The sequence below is a fragment of the Melopsittacus undulatus genome, chromosome 9 (assembly GCF_012275295.1).
Source record: "Melopsittacus undulatus isolate bMelUnd1 chromosome 9, bMelUnd1.mat.Z, whole genome shotgun sequence".
Taxonomy (NCBI): domain Eukaryota; kingdom Metazoa; phylum Chordata; class Aves; order Psittaciformes; family Psittaculidae; genus Melopsittacus; species Melopsittacus undulatus.
Genome location: NC_047535.1, coordinates 17,003,447 through 17,022,022, shown reverse-complemented (window position 1 = coordinate 17,022,022; position 18,576 = coordinate 17,003,447). Strand labels below are relative to the sequence as shown.

General features: G+C 38.3%; 2 protein-coding genes across 2 annotated transcripts; one reads left to right on the top strand and one right to left on the bottom strand.

The window, feature by feature from the left end:
- Positions 1-1,095: 1,095 nt before the first annotated feature.
- MCEE (methylmalonyl-CoA epimerase) lies at positions 1,096-9,847 on the bottom strand. Its single transcript, XM_034065875.1, has 3 exons — positions 9,727-9,847; positions 4,894-5,234; positions 1,096-1,657 (listed from the first exon to the last, which is right to left on the bottom strand). The coding sequence occupies exons 1-3, from the start codon at positions 9,755-9,757 to the stop codon at positions 1,505-1,507; spliced, it is 525 nt and encodes a 174-aa protein (XP_033921766.1). The 5' UTR covers positions 9,758-9,847; the 3' UTR covers positions 1,096-1,504.
- Positions 9,848-11,388: 1,541 nt separating this feature from the next.
- Positions 11,389-18,390, top strand: MPHOSPH10 (M-phase phosphoprotein 10). The gene is given in 12 exon segments (XM_031046022.2): positions 11,389-11,495; positions 12,167-12,649; positions 12,651-12,810; positions 13,583-13,725; positions 14,127-14,301; positions 14,581-14,722; positions 15,141-15,208; positions 15,894-16,031; positions 16,206-16,316; positions 16,540-16,647; positions 17,222-17,452; positions 18,185-18,390. Coding segments are annotated over 12 exon segments (1,986 nt in total). The 5' UTR covers positions 11,389-11,418; the 3' UTR covers positions 18,335-18,390.
- The last annotated feature ends 186 nt before the right edge of the window (positions 18,391-18,576 follow it).

Genomic DNA, 18,576 nt, shown 5'->3' with positions numbered 1-18,576 from the left:
AGGATTTCTAAATTCAAACAATTTAGCATTTAGATCACAAACTACCCTCTAAACAGTGATTTGATGAAACGAAGGAACCCTGTGAAAGGCTTCATATTTTTCTTAAAATATGGCAGAATGAGTATTTGTTTTGAGTACAAAACTATCTTCTTTTAAAACTGGATGGCTTTGTAGAGATTCTTTCAGAAGTAAAATTCATGAGGGAGCATCAGTGTCCTTTAAGCCCTGGTTAAATTTCAGGTCAACATTATACTTGTGTTTTCTTGTAGCAGACATGATACAGAACACAAATAATTTCATTCTCATTAAGTAAAAATTCTCTTAGACTAAACCAAACTTCATATCAACCTGAAGCTATTCACTGTATATACAGAAATGTAAGATAATACAAAATCCAGATGGTGGTTTAGCTAGGAAAAAATATGACTTGTAGGGATTAAGAAAAACTAGAGAGGGAAACAGCAAGTATTTAATTTCTACAGCTGACATGTCAAAGCAAACCTAGAAAAGAAAGTATCAGGACAAACACTGCTTGCATAGTACACCAATAAAGTGAAGACTGCCCATGAATAAGTCAACAAACTGTGACTGCAGTCTGTCAGAAACATGAGCATACTGGCACGATATCTGATGTTAAAGACAATGTCCGTAACCAAGACTTATGTGGCTTGTGTTTGCCACTGATTTTGCAAGTGCTTTTGTATAGACAACCATATTTATAAAGTAAGTTAAAAGATTAATCACTATTTGTTCAGGTCTGTCCCAGATATCTTCATAGGGCTAAAGCTTAAAAAACAAATATTCAATACCTGAAAAAGAAATAAAATGAAATGTACACTACAGTTTGAAATACATTTCAGGCAAATAATTTTTCAGGTACTGTTCTTGAATTGTCTGCATAACCACAGTGTTCATAAAACACCTAAATGATGATGTATGCATGGTAACTTCCTTGGCAGTAGTTACGCCAAAGATAACTTATTTACTGATTGCAGACAACCATACAATAATGTGAGGATTTTTTTTATTGCGTGAACCAATGAATCAGTGTGAAGTACAGATGGTGAATGGTGAAAACAGAAATACAATGTTCATTTTTCCTTTATTTCTAAGGTGAATAGCTAAGCTTTAGTGTTGTCACTGACAAGTGGGTCTCTGCTCTGAAATGTAGAACAAAATAATGTGGGTTGACCTAGTTTCTGTGGTTACAGAGGTAAAATCATGCTGCAAACATGAGGCAACAGAACATAAATTGCTACTTGGCTTATGTGTTTGTTTTAAGAATCATAGAGAATTTAAAAAATATAAATACTAATTCTGAGAATCAGATCAACAACAACGAAAACGAACCCTAAATCTGTAGCACACTTTCAGTTCACAAAAGCTGTACTTAATCCATGGCAACTACAGTGAACTTGTAAAGAGTGAATATCACATCAATATTCCCAGCACCAGCTCAGTAACTTCACAGCTAATCTATTGTTTTATTTATGAATATTACAGCTCAAGCTTGCTCAAGTTCCACAAGTACTCCATGGCAATCTTTAGGGTGAAGAAAAATCACAGGTTTGCCATGTGCACCTATTTTTGGCTCTTCACTCAATATTCGTATCTTTTTTTTCTTCAGTTCTGTCATAGCTGCTTTTATGTCATCAACCTTATAAAAGAAAAATACAGTTCACACAAATTAACATATTACACTGTATTATGCAGATTCTACAATTAGAACCAATAATGTAATTCCTTACTAAAATGTTATTTCTAAATTCTAATATAATTCTGAAAATAAATTAAAAGAGTTTTAAAACATCTAGTCTTAAAAATCCTACAGAAGTTTGCATTTGTTGTTTGAAGATTTTATAAAATATTGTTTAAATAGATTGTGTTATATTTAAGAAATTATTAAAGAATCACTCACGCACAAAGCCCATTGATTATTTTATATTGTTACTTTATAAGGACTCCGTAAATAATCTGAAGTCTGCACTACTATTACCAAGATCATAGTGCTTTCAAACTATCAATAACTAAAGAAGAATGCCTCCATGTCTAATTGATGACAGAACTCATTAAATGCTGGTAAAAGGGAGGGCAATAGGCAGAAGGTAAAAGGAAAACCTCTTTTAGATTTATGTATCCTCCTTCTGAGTAGTAGTTTACTAAGTTTACTAAGAAAACCTCAGAATTATCAGAAACGTACCCAGAATATGAGCTGTTTTCCTATTGAGCTTGATTATAATCATAGCTTTTAACATATTTCAGTAGTTTCCTGCAGAAATACGTAATTAGCAAAACCATGTCTACACTGCATAATGTGATCTTAAGTCTGATGTCATGTCATCAGATGAAATTTTAATTTTCTCAAACCATACATGCATTACTTCTTTGAAATAATTAAATTAGCACTCAGTTTGGCAAATTCAAGATTCAATAATCAATAACACACTAGAATTAAAATAATACCATTGCCATTTTTCAAGACAGATGTCTGGACATAACTTGGTGAATAAACATGCATGAAGCCATTGTAGGGAAGAAGGAAATACCTAGCTTTAATTCAGAGGAACAGACATCAGTTAATTCCTACTCATTTGCACCAATTCTGTTCATGAAAATTCTGAACTCGATACAGTTCTTCCTACACAGAACTACCAGTCTGCTAAAAAAAAAGAGTGACTGTCAAGTTTCATCTAAAATAAACCAGCACATGTCATGTGTGCCACAGCCCCCTCCAGGTTGTTTCCCCAAGCAGAAAAGCTACTGCAGCTGCTGCTCCTGTCCTGCAGAGATAGCCAGAACTATGTCTGAGCTCAGCTGGAATGAATTACTGCATCCTGAGGAAGCAGAGAGAGTAAACAGTGGAAAGCCTGTTGGTGCATCCATGTTAGGACAGTATCAGGATCGGGTTTCTCTTATTCTACAAGTGTCCAGCATGCTTTCTTTACAGGTACTAAATTCAATTATAGGTGGTCAGGAATAACCTAATTTCTTCTTAGAATGCTTATTTTGTCTGAAACAAATACCCTATCAAAACTTTTGTCTGAAATTTTCCTTTGAATAGTAAGACAGAAGGAAGAAAGTAAAAGCCCATTTTGATAAACTTGTCAGGCGTCCTTTCCAGTATGGAAAGAATTTTTACAATTCAGCTTTTTGCAATAAAATTGTTCATAGAGAGATATTTCTACAAAATACTTCATTTCAGATGAACAGTCAATTAACACAGAAGTTCTTTTACAGTTTTTCTTAAAACTGTTTTTGCTCAGCTTCAGAAGACAACATATCTTTGTAAGGTTTTCCATTGTGAGAATAGGTTAATATCTTTTTGATTGACTATGGTAGTGGTTTTCAGTCCCAGCAGGTTAACAATGAGTAACTTTTTTCTCTATGTAAATTAGTCTATAATCTTCCATTTGCTTTTACATGGAGACAAACATGAGGGACTTAGGATAATCTTTCCCTCTCCACCCTGATTATCTATTAGTAATTTACAAGGCTACGAAAATCTGGCTGCAAGTAGCACTAGCTCACCCGATTAATAGGAATGAACTGATTATGACTCCTGGCTTGTTTGACCTATTGTATACAGTTACAAATTTTCTTTTTTAACACAACACTTTTACATTGTCCAATGTGGTATAATTAGCGTGTTCCATTCTTCTCAAGTTTCATAACTAGCTGTATGACTTCTCTTGACAGCCATCTTTGGTTTATATGCAACAAGATCATCTCTCATACAAGATACCAATCTACATAGAACTATTTCAGCTGGTAGAAAGTGTTTCTTTAAACATCTTAAAAGTGATTGCATATACTTAAAAGCCTAGGGGGTTTTGACCTGGTTTTGCTGAGAAATGCCTACAACTTCCTTCCCTGTACCTGTAAGTCAGTCCACTGGTCTTAGTGAGGACTGGAGGGATTTTCTTCTTACTGCCACTTGCTTCTTTCTTCTACAGTCCCCATTTCCTAAGTTCAGCTGAGGTCAAAACATTTCTAAAGCAGAACTGCCCAGCAATCAGTTTATGGCCAATTTAAACAGCATTCATTTTCTTATTCTTGAATATCTGCAAATAGTCAATGTAAGAAAAACTGCAATGCCTGTGTGTATGCAAAATTTATCAATTCTCGAAGAAAGCGTGCAAATGGAAACACTGGTCATAATAGATGTATTCTGAAAACAATTTTTACATCAGTAATCCCATTACTTTTTATTATTACACTTTGCATTAAATAATAAAGTTTGCAAGACTTAGATCTGTGAAATATTAAAAACATACATCATAGGCAGCAGTATGACACTTTGCATCAAACATCTACACTAAAACATGAGCATATTTATAAGTACTTTACCAGCACCTTTACATCTCGTGTACTTCCAGACCAATCTCTCTTTGATGGACAAGGAAGAACAGGACAAAAGGAACTCTGGCAACTTTACTGCTGTTTGGTAAGTACAACTGTTAATCTTTTTTGACTTCTGTATACAAATATCAACTAAATATCAAACAGAAAGAAACTTCTGAAAATCTAAATCTATGCCTTAGCTAAACTTAAAACTATGTCTTTTTCCAGTGTGTCCTTTCTATGTCAGGAAGTTCACACCTGTCAAACACTCTTCACAAGCCCTTGGGCTTGTCCACCTTCTGCACTGGATATTTATCCCTCCCCTCTCCAATTTAATCTTTATAGCCTAAAAGAGGAAAAAAATATCACATAGCTCATGTGATTTCCAAAATGGAAAAAGTCATGTTTAAGACTTCTTCTTATGCAATATAGGTTCTCACAAATATGACAGTTTTATATATTTGATCTTGACAGATCTTGACAGGTCAAACCTATGAAAAAATTACGCATGTATGTCTCTATCTTATTGCATGTTATATTGTGTTAAAATACCTCAATGCAGATATGGTGCATTCCTCCAGTCTTGTTTTTTTGCAGAAAGCTTGCAATGGGACTCTTCTCTCCTAAAGGATGTAGAAGTTCCAGCTTGGTATTTCCCAGCTCCACAAAAACAGTGTAGACACCATGTTCGGGAAGAGCAACAGTCTCGCTCACCTGTGCTCCTAACACATCTTTATACAGGGACTGAGCTTTCTCCAGATCAGGTACTGCAATTGCTACGTGATTAAGTCGGCCCAGTTTCCACAAACAGCTTGGAATGTTTTGAGAACAGTAACTGGATGGTAATAGAGTTCGTGTTGTGGTAGCTGAAGTCCGCAATCTGGTAAGAAGCCCTGAAAAAAAGTGAATAGCACAGATACAGTGTTTTTGAGAAAGTATTGGTATCTGCTCTATCCCCTTTCAATAAGGCCTATGTAACTCCTATGTCATAAGCACACCAGTGTGCAAAGCTGAGACCAAGGACAGAGTTATACTGTAGTACTAACAGTTCAATTTTTTTTTCAGAGACTGAAATTATTCAGAAGTATAAAAAACAAAACTAAAACCAAACACAAATTTGATGTAAATGCTTACACATGCCTGTTAAAAAGAGGAATATCTGGCCAAATGTAATCTTCAACTACATAATGTACTTAAAAGTTACTTCTGATTTCTTCAGAGCTTCTTACAAAATAGAGAAAGAAATGATGTATGACTATTCACCTAGAGATCATAACAAATAAGAAAACCTAGACAAAATCTTGGACAGAAGTGATACTGCAAGATTGAGAACGTAAAGAAAGGACTTCAGCTCCCAGCTGTCAGAGCTAACTCTAGCAAGGAAAGAAATGTCTTGTTGCAGCTGAAGCTTAAGGAATCAAAAACTCTCATGATTTCTTATTTTCTCTTTCTCAGATGATTTGCCCTTCTTACCTTTCACATGCCATACAGGTCTTATACTTGTTTCACTGATCTGTTTCAAGATACTTAGAAATATTTGAGTTCTAAGTACTGTGAACAATATTATGGCCAACTGATCAATAATAATTTTGAAGATCATCCTTAAGGTTAAAATCATAATAGCTTTTTAAATGTAATAAGTGTCACTGACTACAGTATGACTTACAAAAAGAGAAGAATATGATTTGGCTCATGATAATATTGGATGATCATAAGACACAAAGGTAAGGGCTAAGATGTAGACAAAAGATGGAGAAGTTATGGAGAAACTCAGTGTCATGAAAAACTGCTTAGATATGTCCAGAACTCTTCACTGACTGCTCTGACAAGGCAGCACTGAACTTTGCACTATCTGTGTCAAATTGCTGTGTTGCTTACAAATAGTTCTAGGGTTCCTTGTTTAAAACAAACAAACAAACAAAACCAAACAAACACTGAGAAAAGGATATAAAATGAGGATACTTACAAATCAATTACTTTAAAAAAAACCTCAGTCTAGAATGTGGAGAGGTTAGGGGAGAAATTGTCATCGTATCAGTTGTTTCTAGTACGAGAATTAGAATTAGATGAAGGGATATATTCATAAAAACTGCATTTTTATTTCATGCCAGTTTGCTTTAGGCCATGTCAGAGTTCACAGTGCCTCAAGGCCAAGCTAGAGGCATCTCCGCATTTTTGGAAGTCTTTGAGTCATTCTTAGCTTTAAAGTCACAAATGTACTATTTTGCTAAGAAATTGTGCCAAACATGCAATGAAATTCTGATGCTTTGCAATATAGTGAGGATAGCCTGGCTTGCATTTTCCCAGACTCTTTGTACTCTGTAAGGTTTGTAGCAATTGTAAGATTATTAGTAGCTGTAATTAAGCTGGTAGCTTCACTGAATGAAAATGAGAACTACCATTTCACAGGAATTCAAGACTCCACAACTATCAGTTAATTTTTCTTCATAAAGACAACTAATGCAGTCCTTGAATTTAAGCCTTTCTGAGCATTGTGCTGTGATGAAGGAAGAAGTGTTTGTGTGTGATTGAGACTTAAAACTGCAATGTACATACTTCCGAAGACTTAGTACCACAAAAGTAAGTCTCTTCAGAATCTTTTGTGAATATTAAATCAGTATCTTCCAGAAACTTGCCCAGTTCTGTAAGTGACAGCCCTGCAATATTTTTCATCAGCCTTCACACAGTACATCCTTTCATCTCCTTCATTACAGACAGAAGTTCTACAAAATAATTTTTCACTGGTTACCTTTAGGCTATCATAATAGCATAGTAAAGCAGTACTTGTCAACTTATTATTTTTCTAAAAAAACTTTTCAAAGTACTTTTCAATGATAAAAAATAATACCCTAGCAACTTCTACACAGAAATATCCTGATTAAGTTCTTGCTGAAGCAAGAGATTATCTTCCACTTACAGGTCAGTATTCTCCAAAACACAAATATCCTTTGAAAGATAAGGATCAGTTACTATACAATTTGTTGTGTTTCCTAGAGCCTTTTATTGTTTCATTCCTTCCAAATATTAACAGACCACAGTTCAGTGGAAATAACTACTAATACAGATTTTTCAAACAATCTGTATGGATGAGAAAGGCTAGAAGTTTTCCGTCTTCTTTTTACATCTCTCATCTGTAATTCTTGCTGTACTTCGCATAGGGTGTATGACTACATACCTATTATTATTAGAGATACAATCAGTTATTACTGAAGCAATAGCTAAAAGAATAGAAAATGCTACTTCTGTTGTGTTCTGCCTAAAAAAAATGTTTTGATTCTTGTGGTGTGGTATCTAGAGAGATAATAGATTGAAAAAGTGAAGTATATTTCTAGAATTCTTATAAAGTCAAAGATACTTAAATTGCCACCCATATGACAATATTATTTATGCATCTATTTCCTCCTCTCACTTAATTATGGATTGGATAGTACAACTCTCTGTCTATATTTTTCATCTGAGTATGTAGGGGCAGTGGACTTTTTTGCAGGTTTGGTGGGGGTTTTTTACTTTATTCTAGAAGTCTTGTGAATTTACCCTAGCTCTAGTCATATGTATACAGAGCTTTAATTTTAAACCCATAATTACCAGTATGAATTGTCTGAGATTAAACAAAAAACATTTGTGGTTTTCTTGCATTATATAGATAACAATTATAGATTAATTACTTAAAATTCTCATCTTCTTCTTCTAATCCAATAATCAAAAGATGACCCTGCAGTGAAAAAGAAAGCTTCTCAGAAAATTTCAGATTGAAACCCCATCCCTTCCATGTTTCAGGAAAGAAACACTTATATTTATGCATATATCAAAAGCTACTCCTATTAACTGTTGTGGCTAGATTCTTCAATAATAAAAGTATTTTTCAACTCCAGTGTTAAAAAAACCCTTTCTCTGCTTCTTCTGAAGCAAGTGGATATTCTGACAAATTAATCTATCGAAGTATCTGCCCTGCTTCAAAAACTTGCATATGCTGACTAAATTAACACATGCAGTGGCTTCTCCAGGTACATGCACCATTTGCCCTACTTGTAGGGTTTTTTTAAGAACTTATTTTTCAAACACTGACAGACAAATCTGAATTTGTCCTTTAGAGAATACTCATCTGACCCTACTCTCTTACGCGATTGCCGGCTTCCTAGTCTCAGTGATACTGCAGAATGTATGTCACCTTCTTCAGCTTCATTTGAAGTATATTTTTAAATTTATTTATTTGGGCTTTATTCTATTAATGGTTCACTCACTGATCTACTAGTATTATGCACATCAGAGTTTAAACATGCACAGTTGTACCAGTGGAGGCTTACATTCTATAACAGAGCAGATTATGAATGTGAAGTAACAAATCTGCAGTACCCCATAAAACAAGATCCTCTTCCTTCAAATTTTTATTCCTAGGCTTGTTGCTCCTTATGTGGGGTGGTGATCATTGACTTACTTGGCTAAGTCATCAAACACAAGCCAAATCCAACTGAATTCAGTCATGTTCTCTATGGGGAGGTTATACAACTTGGGTCACAGTAAGAAGAACCTTGTACTGGGCAATGTTCTGTGTCAACCACCTGAGGTTGAGAGAAACTGCCAGGCATGGAGGGGATGTTATGGTCATAAGGACTCTGGAATATGGGGGCTGTCTGCCCATTCTTATATCCCAACAATTTCAAGGTGATGTTAGCATTTTGGAAACTTGGCCAGCCAACAAGGCTTAGGCCATCCAAAGTGATGCTTTGCTCTGTGCAGAAGATGTTTTTTGGGAATTAGATGGGCTCCATAGTTCCTAGAAATTGAGCATCACTTTACTGCAGCTCTGGTTTCTTCCATCAAAGCGCAATTGCACAAGGGTGTTTTCATTCCTGGTATCCCACAGATCGATCACTGAAGCACTGACTCTCTTTACTCAGTTTTCTCTCTAAGTCTACTATGTGAAATGGTGTGGTTTAGATACAGTAAGTTTAACCTACCCTTACTACTAAGAGAGCTAACAGTCCAGGTAATTATAATGAACAGGAAATTATTCTGCAGTCGATCTCCAGGTTGTACCCTAAAAAAGACAAGCTGTTCCTTGTGGCTAAAGTATTAAGCTTGGAGTTTGCCGCATAAGCAAATGCCCGTGGTTAACGTGTCTCTCATCTGGATCATGAGGGCTTGTTTTCACTTATAAAAGCAGTTCTCTTTTGTCGCGGCCTGTAAGGCTGTCACCGGGAGCCTCCGACCCGCTCCCGCATCTCACGGCAGGCAAAGGCGGTGCTATCCCGCCCTGACGGCCCGCCGGGCCCCCGCGCGAAGCCGCGCTGCCCTCCACCGCGGGCCGGAGCGGGGACCGAGACCTGAGGCCGCCCGTCACTGGCCCCGATGCCCGTCCCGGCCCCCCACCGGCGCCCACGTTACCGGCCACCGCTCGCCCCAGGGAAGCCGCCATCTCGCCGCTCGCACTGGGTCCGCCCGCGGCAGGAGGGGCCTTGTCCGGGGGAGCGGCCGCCTTCCGCCGTCGCTATAGCAGCGGCCGCCGCCTCCCGGCCGCGCGGAGCTGAGAGCACGCCCGAGCCGCGGCCCCTTCGGCGCTGTGCTTATAGGACCGGAGCGTCTTGGTCCGGAGCGCCGGCAGCGGCAATGGCAGTGTCACGGCGAGGGGCTCGTTAGCCCTGGCTGGGCTGGCGGGCGTGGCTGCCCGGTTCTTTCGCGGGAGGAGAGGGCTCCCTCGGGCGCCCATTGCCAGGCAGCGTGTGGCCTGAGTGCGGGCAGGCGGCTGTGCAGGATCCGCAGCCGTTTGCTGCGCTGATCCGAAGTGCGAGAGAGGCCAGCGATAGCAAGGGACACCTATAGAGAGAGGAAGTTCTCTGACTAAAGCACCTGTGCAAAAGAGATTCGGGACAATGAGCAGGCTGTCTTCTGATGCTGCATCCCTGACATGTCAGAGGTATAGGGCATTGCAGATGCTGTGGTATGTACAGAATGCATAACCAGCTTGTGCCATTTCAAATCTGATAGGATTAAAACTTCAGATCAAAGTCAGTAGTCAAAATGGGTATTTAAAAGTCCCAAGATACGACACTTTTTTGCTTCCAACCCAGGTTATAACGTGTCAGATATGTTTATGCTGATCAGAGAAGCTCTGGTGCAGGTCACACTCAAGAATCTGATGGATGGGCACTGCTCCACACAAAGGCTTTTTTGAGTGTGCAAAATGCCAGTGAGAACCACACAGAAGTTGCCTAGCAGGGCTTTGTTTTCCTTATGCTGAAAAGACTTCTGCTGTTGGTAGGAAGGAAACATGAAAGCAGCAGAGGAACAGCAGAGACAGTCACAACAGCAAAGAGGCCAGCCACAGTTTTGGATCGAGGTACTGAACAGCTGTGGATGGCTGGGGCCTGGAGCAGCAGGGTGAAAGCAGATGCAGGCAGCCCTTGTTGGTGTGTTCTGCACCATGGAAGAGGAATGGATTGGGTTGCCTCCTCCAGCTGCAGCTTCCTCACAAGAGTCTGTGGGTGTAGTGCTTAATTTGACTTCACAAAATAAACTTTGAGGAAACTATGTGATGTAAAGTAACAAAGCAGTTGAACACTGGGCAGTGCTAGCTAATGGCATAGGCATGTGAATGGGTGCCCAGCTAGCTGGGAGCTTGCACACACAGGTAACCTCGGGCATTTTGCTCAAAGAATCAGCTGGAAATGTGTGGTTCCAAAATAGCCCTTCTATCTAGGCCAGAGAGAAAACTGCAAAGATGACTGTAGAGGTACTATATTCAGAGGAGGGTTTCCAGTGCTGATGCACATCCGAATCCAGAGCAGTACCACGCGCTTCCAAGGTGAGGAAGCAGCAGCCATCAGTAAATGAGTGCAGCACCCGGCTGGCGGTTCAGTGCGAAGCAGAGCAGGCGCGCCGAAAGCAGCGGGTATGACATGAGCAAGCGAGGCTGCTCTGTGGCAGCAGCAAGGGCGCGGAGCCGGGCCGGAACCTCGGTGCCCGGAACCTCGGTGCCCGGAACCTCGGTGCCGGCCGCGGGACTCGTGCGGAGCGCACAGCCTGCGCTACAGGGGGCGGTGCCACCAGGTTGTTCCATGCGCCTCGGCTGGCGGGAAGATGGCGGCGGTGAAGGGGTTGGAGACGTGCCTTAGGGTGGCGGGTGCCGCCGCGGCTCGCCCCGAACGCTTCCTGAGGTACTGCGGGATTCAGCTTTGCAGCGGCCGAGAGCTGCCAGTGTCGAACCGTGCTTGCGCGGGGGCTACTCCGCCATCTACGCGGGACTCAGCGGTCTGCGGGGGGCCGCGTGACAGCCGACGGCCGCCCCAGGGCTGCGGAGCTCTTAAGAGCGGCGAGACCTGGGGGTTCCGTCCCTCAGGGCTCGGCAGCTGGGAGACAGGTGTGGGTTTTAACGGGCTATGCTGAAGCATGGGTGGTTTTAGAGAAGAAAATGCCTTATTTCCCAGCTTCTTGTGGATAGGGAATAGCCTTCTTAAAGTTAAGGGACCGTACAGTAAGATACAACTACGTAGAAGTGTGGAATACTCTTTCAGTTGCTACTTGATACACGAATTGTAATGAAGCTGTGATGAAATTATAATGGCTTTATTTCAAGGAATGTTTACTAATAGTACTCCCAAGAAATGTGTAGAAAGTAAGCCTCGGCAGTAATTGGTGAAAGGTATTACTGTGTAGCATCAAAATACCTAAGTATATAGGAGCTGCAGCATGACGATGTGATTAACTTAAAGGAAGGTACAAAATGAATGAAAGCTAGTAAATTCTGCAAAATAGAAAATAAAAAAGTAATACTAACTTGCCCGTTTAAAAGCTCTGTTGTTACTTTTGGGGTTTTTTTCTACTCTAGTGTACAAGATGGATTGTCTTCCGACTTCAGAGCATTGACAAAGACTCTCTATGACTTGAATAAAGCTCTGGGAAGTAATATAGTTCGCGGGGGTCCTCTAAAAGAGCTGGTGATAGAAAACTTTGATGAAGAACAGATTTGGCAGCAGCTAGAGCTCCAGAACAATGAAGTTCTCGATTTCTTCAAGAAGTCCATTGCAAGGGATGCCAAGGATGAAGGTCTTTGCCTTCTCTCAGATCAGGAAGAGAATGACTCTGATGCGGAGACCAGCAGCGACCAGGAATTTGAAGACAACATAATGGATGCAGAAACTGAACAGAAGAATACGAAAGATAAAACTAAAGCAAAAGAAAAGCAGAGTAAACTCAAAGAAAGCATAATGCAGAAATGCAGTGATGAGGATTCTGATCTGGACTTTGATATTGAGGCACTGGAGCAGGAAACTAAAACAGCTAAGGAAACCACATTGAAAAAAAACGGGAAGAAAATCTATAGTGGATGACAAGTTTTTCAAGCTGGCTGAGATGGAAGCTTTTTTAGAACACGCAGAGAAGGAAAACAGGGAGGAAGAAGATGATATTAATTATTTTGAAGACATCATCTCAGATGATGAGGAAGAAGAATCTGAAGGAGCTACAGTCAAAGTAAGAATATCAGCAAATTAATTTTCTGATATCTATTTTCCTTTAAATCAAGACCTGATATTTGTTAAGATGACTATAAATTGCTGAGTTTTGAGTAGAAAATTCCAAGTTTACATTGATTAGATGACTAATGGTTACTTCTGAAGCTTCATTTTATTTAAAATGAATGTCTGGTGACAAAATGTCCTAGTATAGAAGAACATACTTTCTAGATCAGTCTTGTGTTTTTAGGTTAATAAAGGAAGAGATAGTATAGTATGTCACAAGAAATAAATGACCTTGCAGAATTGCAGAACAGGTAACCCAGCAAATTAAAAAGATGTGTCGCTCAGCATTGACATCTGTTAGCTGGAGATCTCTAAGGTTTTGTAACTGATTTAAGTCTTTTAGCACTTGTTTTGGAAAGAAATCTTTTATTATTTAATGTTATCAGAGATTCCCACTAGCAATTAAGAGCTATGCCCAAGGTACAAGGGAACATATACGCATTCTGACAAGTAGTTGACAAAATATACTGCTCTTTGACTTATGTATATGTTGAAATTAGAAATGAATTTCAGTGGTAGAATATTTTAAATACTTATACAAGAGATTAACTTTACTTAGATGCCCTAACATGGGTTAAGGTTTCACTAAAATGTATTACTCTTACACAGGTAGTGCTATTCCCCAGGTGCTAAAGACTGACCCTTTAAGACAGGATACTGTTAGTCTTCTGTCAGTCTTAACAGTTTTTGTTTAGTTTGGTTTGTTTTCCCTTTGCTCTTCTTAGCCAACTAAATGTTCTAGAGACTTGACATATGAAGATTTCTTTGATCCGGTCAATGACGATTTAGTAGCTAATGATGGTGAAGATGATCAGGAAGAGGAAGTGGACAGTGCTATTGAAGACCAGAATGAAGAAAGCATGTCTGAGTAAGTATATGCATTATTTGCAGTTAAGAACATCCTTGTAATTGTACACTGAAATAAAGCAGAAAATGAAGTGTGATAGCAGGCTTACTTTGGTCATGGTGTGCCATTCTCTGTTACTTGTTGCATGGTCGTGATTTGCATTGTCGTCTGATTTAAAAAGTAGTTCATTTGCTTATCTTCTGAGTATTGTTTCTTGACATTTATTTGAATAAATCATTTAATAGCTATAACTTCAGTTCTTGAAAGTTATTGTTAATAGAAATTTCCCTAATGTCTCCTGCCTTTGTATTTCTTATGTGTGTATTAGTTTAAAAGGTAAAGTTGTAATGGCTGAAATACCTTAATGTAAAAATTATAGAGGCTTTTCAACCTTTATTTTATATTAAATTCTGATATTACAGGGTTGAGGATATGAATGAAATGATGGTGGAAAATATGAGAAGTAAAGAAGCTTCCAAAAAAGTTACTTTTAGTTTGCCAGATGACAGTGAAACAGAAGATATTACTGATACACAGTTAGAGAAGGGCAGCGATCCCAGTGAAATAAAGTCATCTTTTGAGAAGAGACAGGAAAAGGTAATTGTTTCCTTTATTTTGCTAATACTTCAAAACAGTGGCCAATTTTTATTTTTTTTCTTATTGATCATGTAGTTTGTTCAGTCTCTGGCAAATATGAAGATGCTATTCACAAATTAAGGAAAAAGTGGCTTCTCTATACCAGATATAGATTCGACCATGTGTTTCCTATACTCATGTGAGGAGGAGTTAAAATACCTGAAATAACTATTGATTTCCTGCCTTAAGTTTACTTGAGAGCTTTGTGTTTTAAACTTCATAGGAAATTATGTTTTTCAGATGAGCAAAAAAATAAAAAGTTTAGAAGACGAGTTGTTAAAGGAGAAACCTTGGCAGCTTAAAGGAGAAGTGACTGGACAAAAACGCCCTGAAAACAGCCTTTTGGAGGAAACGGTACTTTTTGACCACGCAGTCCGAATGGGTAAGTAGTGAGTAAGGGCTTTCCTGAAAGCATGTTGCATGCCATGTTGGGTCTTCTTGAAACCTGCTGACTTTGCTGAAAACATCTGTGACTCAGGCACTCAAGCGCAGGATAACAAAACACTAAGTTAAACCTCTTGGTGTGTTTTAGAGGTTGTGCATTTTTGTGGTGAAACTTTTTTTGGTCTTTTTTAACTGAACAGAACATTTATTAGTTCGGTGGCAGATTTAGTAATTTAGAAGCCTTGCATAATATAATTAGTCTCTTCAAGATAGAAGAAAGCATTATTTACTTACTTCGCCTTCAGTTGCCACATATTTGTGAAGGCTTTACTTTCTGTTGCTTATGCTTTGTAGAGCAAAAAGTATTTCTTGCTGGAGAAACATTAACCTTAAAATTCTTCTCTTTCTCCTCTCAGCACCAGTGATTACGGAAGAAACTACTTTTCAGCTTGAAGATATCATTAAACAGAGAATACTGGATGAGGTTAGTATTTTCCTACTTGTTTCTCCATATTTTGTTCACAGCTTGATTCACAGGCCACGTTTGAAGTATGAGTTTGAAGCTCTTAAACTGTTAGGTTTTATTTTAATTTCTGCAACTGGTTATTATATTTTTTTGCTGTATTTCTAAGGAGCTCTATTTTTACTTGCCTGTTACATGCGAGGATTTGATGTGCTTCAGAAAAAATGAGTGTTTGCAGATAAAACTGTAAGGGGTTTATTTGGAATATAAAGTCAGTCTGTAAATTTTGTCTACTACTTTAAATGTCATGCTCCGAGCATTCTGAATATTAACCCAAACTCCATTGTTTACTTAATTTTTCTTAAAAGCTACTAATAGAAGATTTGTATCCCACACCTTGTTGAGGCTTGTTAGTTAAACAGGAAAATAAAAAGAAGGTACATATAGGTGAGAGTATTTAAGAACATGACACATTCATTATTTCTTACACAATTTTTACCCCAGTCCACTAAAGAAAAGTACACAAGCTAGAGCTGTCTGAGCTGACTGTTTGGTATTTTTTCTTCCTTCAAATGAAAGTGTGATACAATGTGTTCCTGGGAAGCTACATGCATAAACTACTTAATATGTCACATAAGTAATGTGAAAAATGTTCTAAATAAGCTGTAGCACCTGTTATTTGACTGTGGTTGCGTAACTTTCTCAGGCATGGGATGATGTAGTACCAAAAGAAAAACCAAAAGAGGATGCTTTTGAATACAAGAAACGTATCACTTTGGATGCTGAAAAGAGTAAACTGAGTCTCGCTGAGATCTATGAGCAAGAATACATGAAACTTCACCAGGTAACATAAGCAGTGTCTTTCCTTTTGAAGTTCAGCTTTGTGGAAGCAGTTCACTCTTTCTCTGAGTGTTCACCAGTAAAATTGTTCTGAACTGTATATTGTGTTGTTAGCAGTCTTACTCAAGTAAAATAGCTTTATGAATGACATTGCAGTAATATTGCATTATTAATGCAGCAAAAGACTGAAGAGGAAGAAAATCCTGAACACAAAGAAATTCAGGAAATGATGGATTCACTCTTTCAGAAGCTGGATGCGCTTTGTAACTTCCACTTCATACCCAAACCGGTAAGTACATAAGTTTCATAAAGTTGGGTTCCCCCACCTTGGGATACTTTAAATAAATTTGGGAAATGGAAAGTAAACATTGAGTGTTATTGTGGTTGTTTTTATTTCATATTAAATGTGCTGTAATTGTCTCTAAATAAATGCAGTTATTTAGTATCTTCAGTTACCTGTAAGCTGCTGTGAGATGATGTTCTGGGTCCTGATTATGTTTCCTTATTTCCAGCCTGTGCCAGAAGTTAAAATAGTTTCAAACCTTCCAGCTGTAAGTATGGAAGAAGTAGCACCTGTTGCTGTTAGTGATGCTGCTCTCTTAGCACCAGAGGAGATCAAGGTAAATACCGATAAAAATCACCTAAGGACTGGGAGGGGATCGCTGTTGGTAGAAAGGTGTACTGGCTGCCAGATCAGTGGGATGATTCTGCCCTCTTTCAGCCTGGGTTCCTCACCCTGTGAAACTCACAGCTTTGCATTTTAGTGGTGGTTGGGGTTTTCTGTGGGGGAATGTATTTTGTTGCAGGGTTTTTTGGTTTGTATTTGGTTATTGATGAAGGAGGGGAAAGAGTTAATTTTGTCTACCCTAGGCCATAATATACCATCAGCTAGGTTGGAAAAGACCTTTGAGATCAACATGTTTTTGTTCTTGACTATTACGTGATGGTAATTATTTTCCCATATGTATATAGGTATTTGGAAGGGAAAGCTAAATAATAATAGGGAGCAGCAATTAGCATGTCTTTGATCAATTGTATAACTCACTTCCCAACTTTTGCTGGGTTTTGGCCTTTACCTCAATTAGGCATTGCCCTGAGCTGGCTGAATGCTTGAAATAATGGAAAACTAAGATTTGAGTATTGTGAAGTGAGTCTTTTGCATACTTATGGATCTGGAGATCTTGCTCTCTGTAGGAAAAGAACAAAGCTGGTGATGTAAAAACAGACGCAGAAAAGACTCCTACAGACAAAAAACGTGAACGAAGAAAGAAGAAGCTTCGTAAACGTATGAAGCTAAGAGAAAAGGAGAAACGTCAAAAGCTTCTTGAAAAGATGAAACCAGAACAAGGCACAAAACTTAACAAAAAAGCTGCTGCAGCAGCATTAAAAAGGCTGACAAAAGAAGGCAAAGTCTCTCTGCTCAAGGTAGGGCTCTCTTAAGCAGTCCTGTATAACTTGGGGCTTTCCCAGCTAAACAATATCAAAATCCCAAGGATCAATAATATTTAGTTAAGAGAGAGGGAAAAGGGAACTTTGTGATGAAGAATTAATGAAGTTCAGGGTTTCTTTCCCTCCCATCCCTTTTGGCACAACTACATCTCCTAATCCCTTTCCATTGCCTCAGAAGTCCTTGTGGACAGGTGGTATTTGCTTACCACTCAGACCTCGGTGGTAATCTCATCAGATTTTGTTTTGCGTATACAATATCCATAGTGTATATGCAAAGTATACTATAAAACAGTAAAATTGTGTACCACCTATGATACTTTTATAAATTATTCTTTTTTTAATTCTGAAATTTTAAGGTATTAGAAACTAATAGGAAAAATAAATTGATTACTTCTAGAATATTCTTGAATACTTCTAGGAAGTGCTTACTTTTCAAAAGGCAAGTGGAACTCAAAATGCATATATGTTGTAGCTCATGTTGTGCAAGTACCCATTCCTGCTGCCTATTCTTAACCTACCATGCTAATTGCTGATTAGAAAGGGAACTATTTCTTTAGATGGCAGGTGTATAAGAATGCAGTGAAAAACATCCTTCGAAAAACAATTATCAGATTACTTTTTTAAGTTGAATACCATTATATGTGAGTAAATATATAATGATACTGTTTGTAAATGTGGTGTTATAATGAGTGTATTGTCTGTTGATAGGATGAAGGTAAAGACAAGGTCTTGAAATCATCCCAAGCCTTCTTCTCTCAACTGCAAGATCAAGTAAAAATGCAAATCAAAGATGCAAGCAAGTTAAAGAAGAAACAGAAGAAGCAGACAGCAACCTCTGTTCATAAACTGAAATTGTAATTTACCTTTTTACATATGTTACATTTTGTATATATTAAAAGGTTTCTACATTCTCATTTTTGAGTAGGTTTTATACTGTCAATCCTCTAATGGTCTGTGGACTTCAACAGCATGGTAGAGACTTTTCTTTAGGTTATACTTTTATTTTCTAAGGGAGAAGTCTGATTATGTCTTTTTATTCCAAAAATAAAGCTGCTTGCCACAGCCAAACATAACCATGTGGAACACTTGGCTGTAGAGTT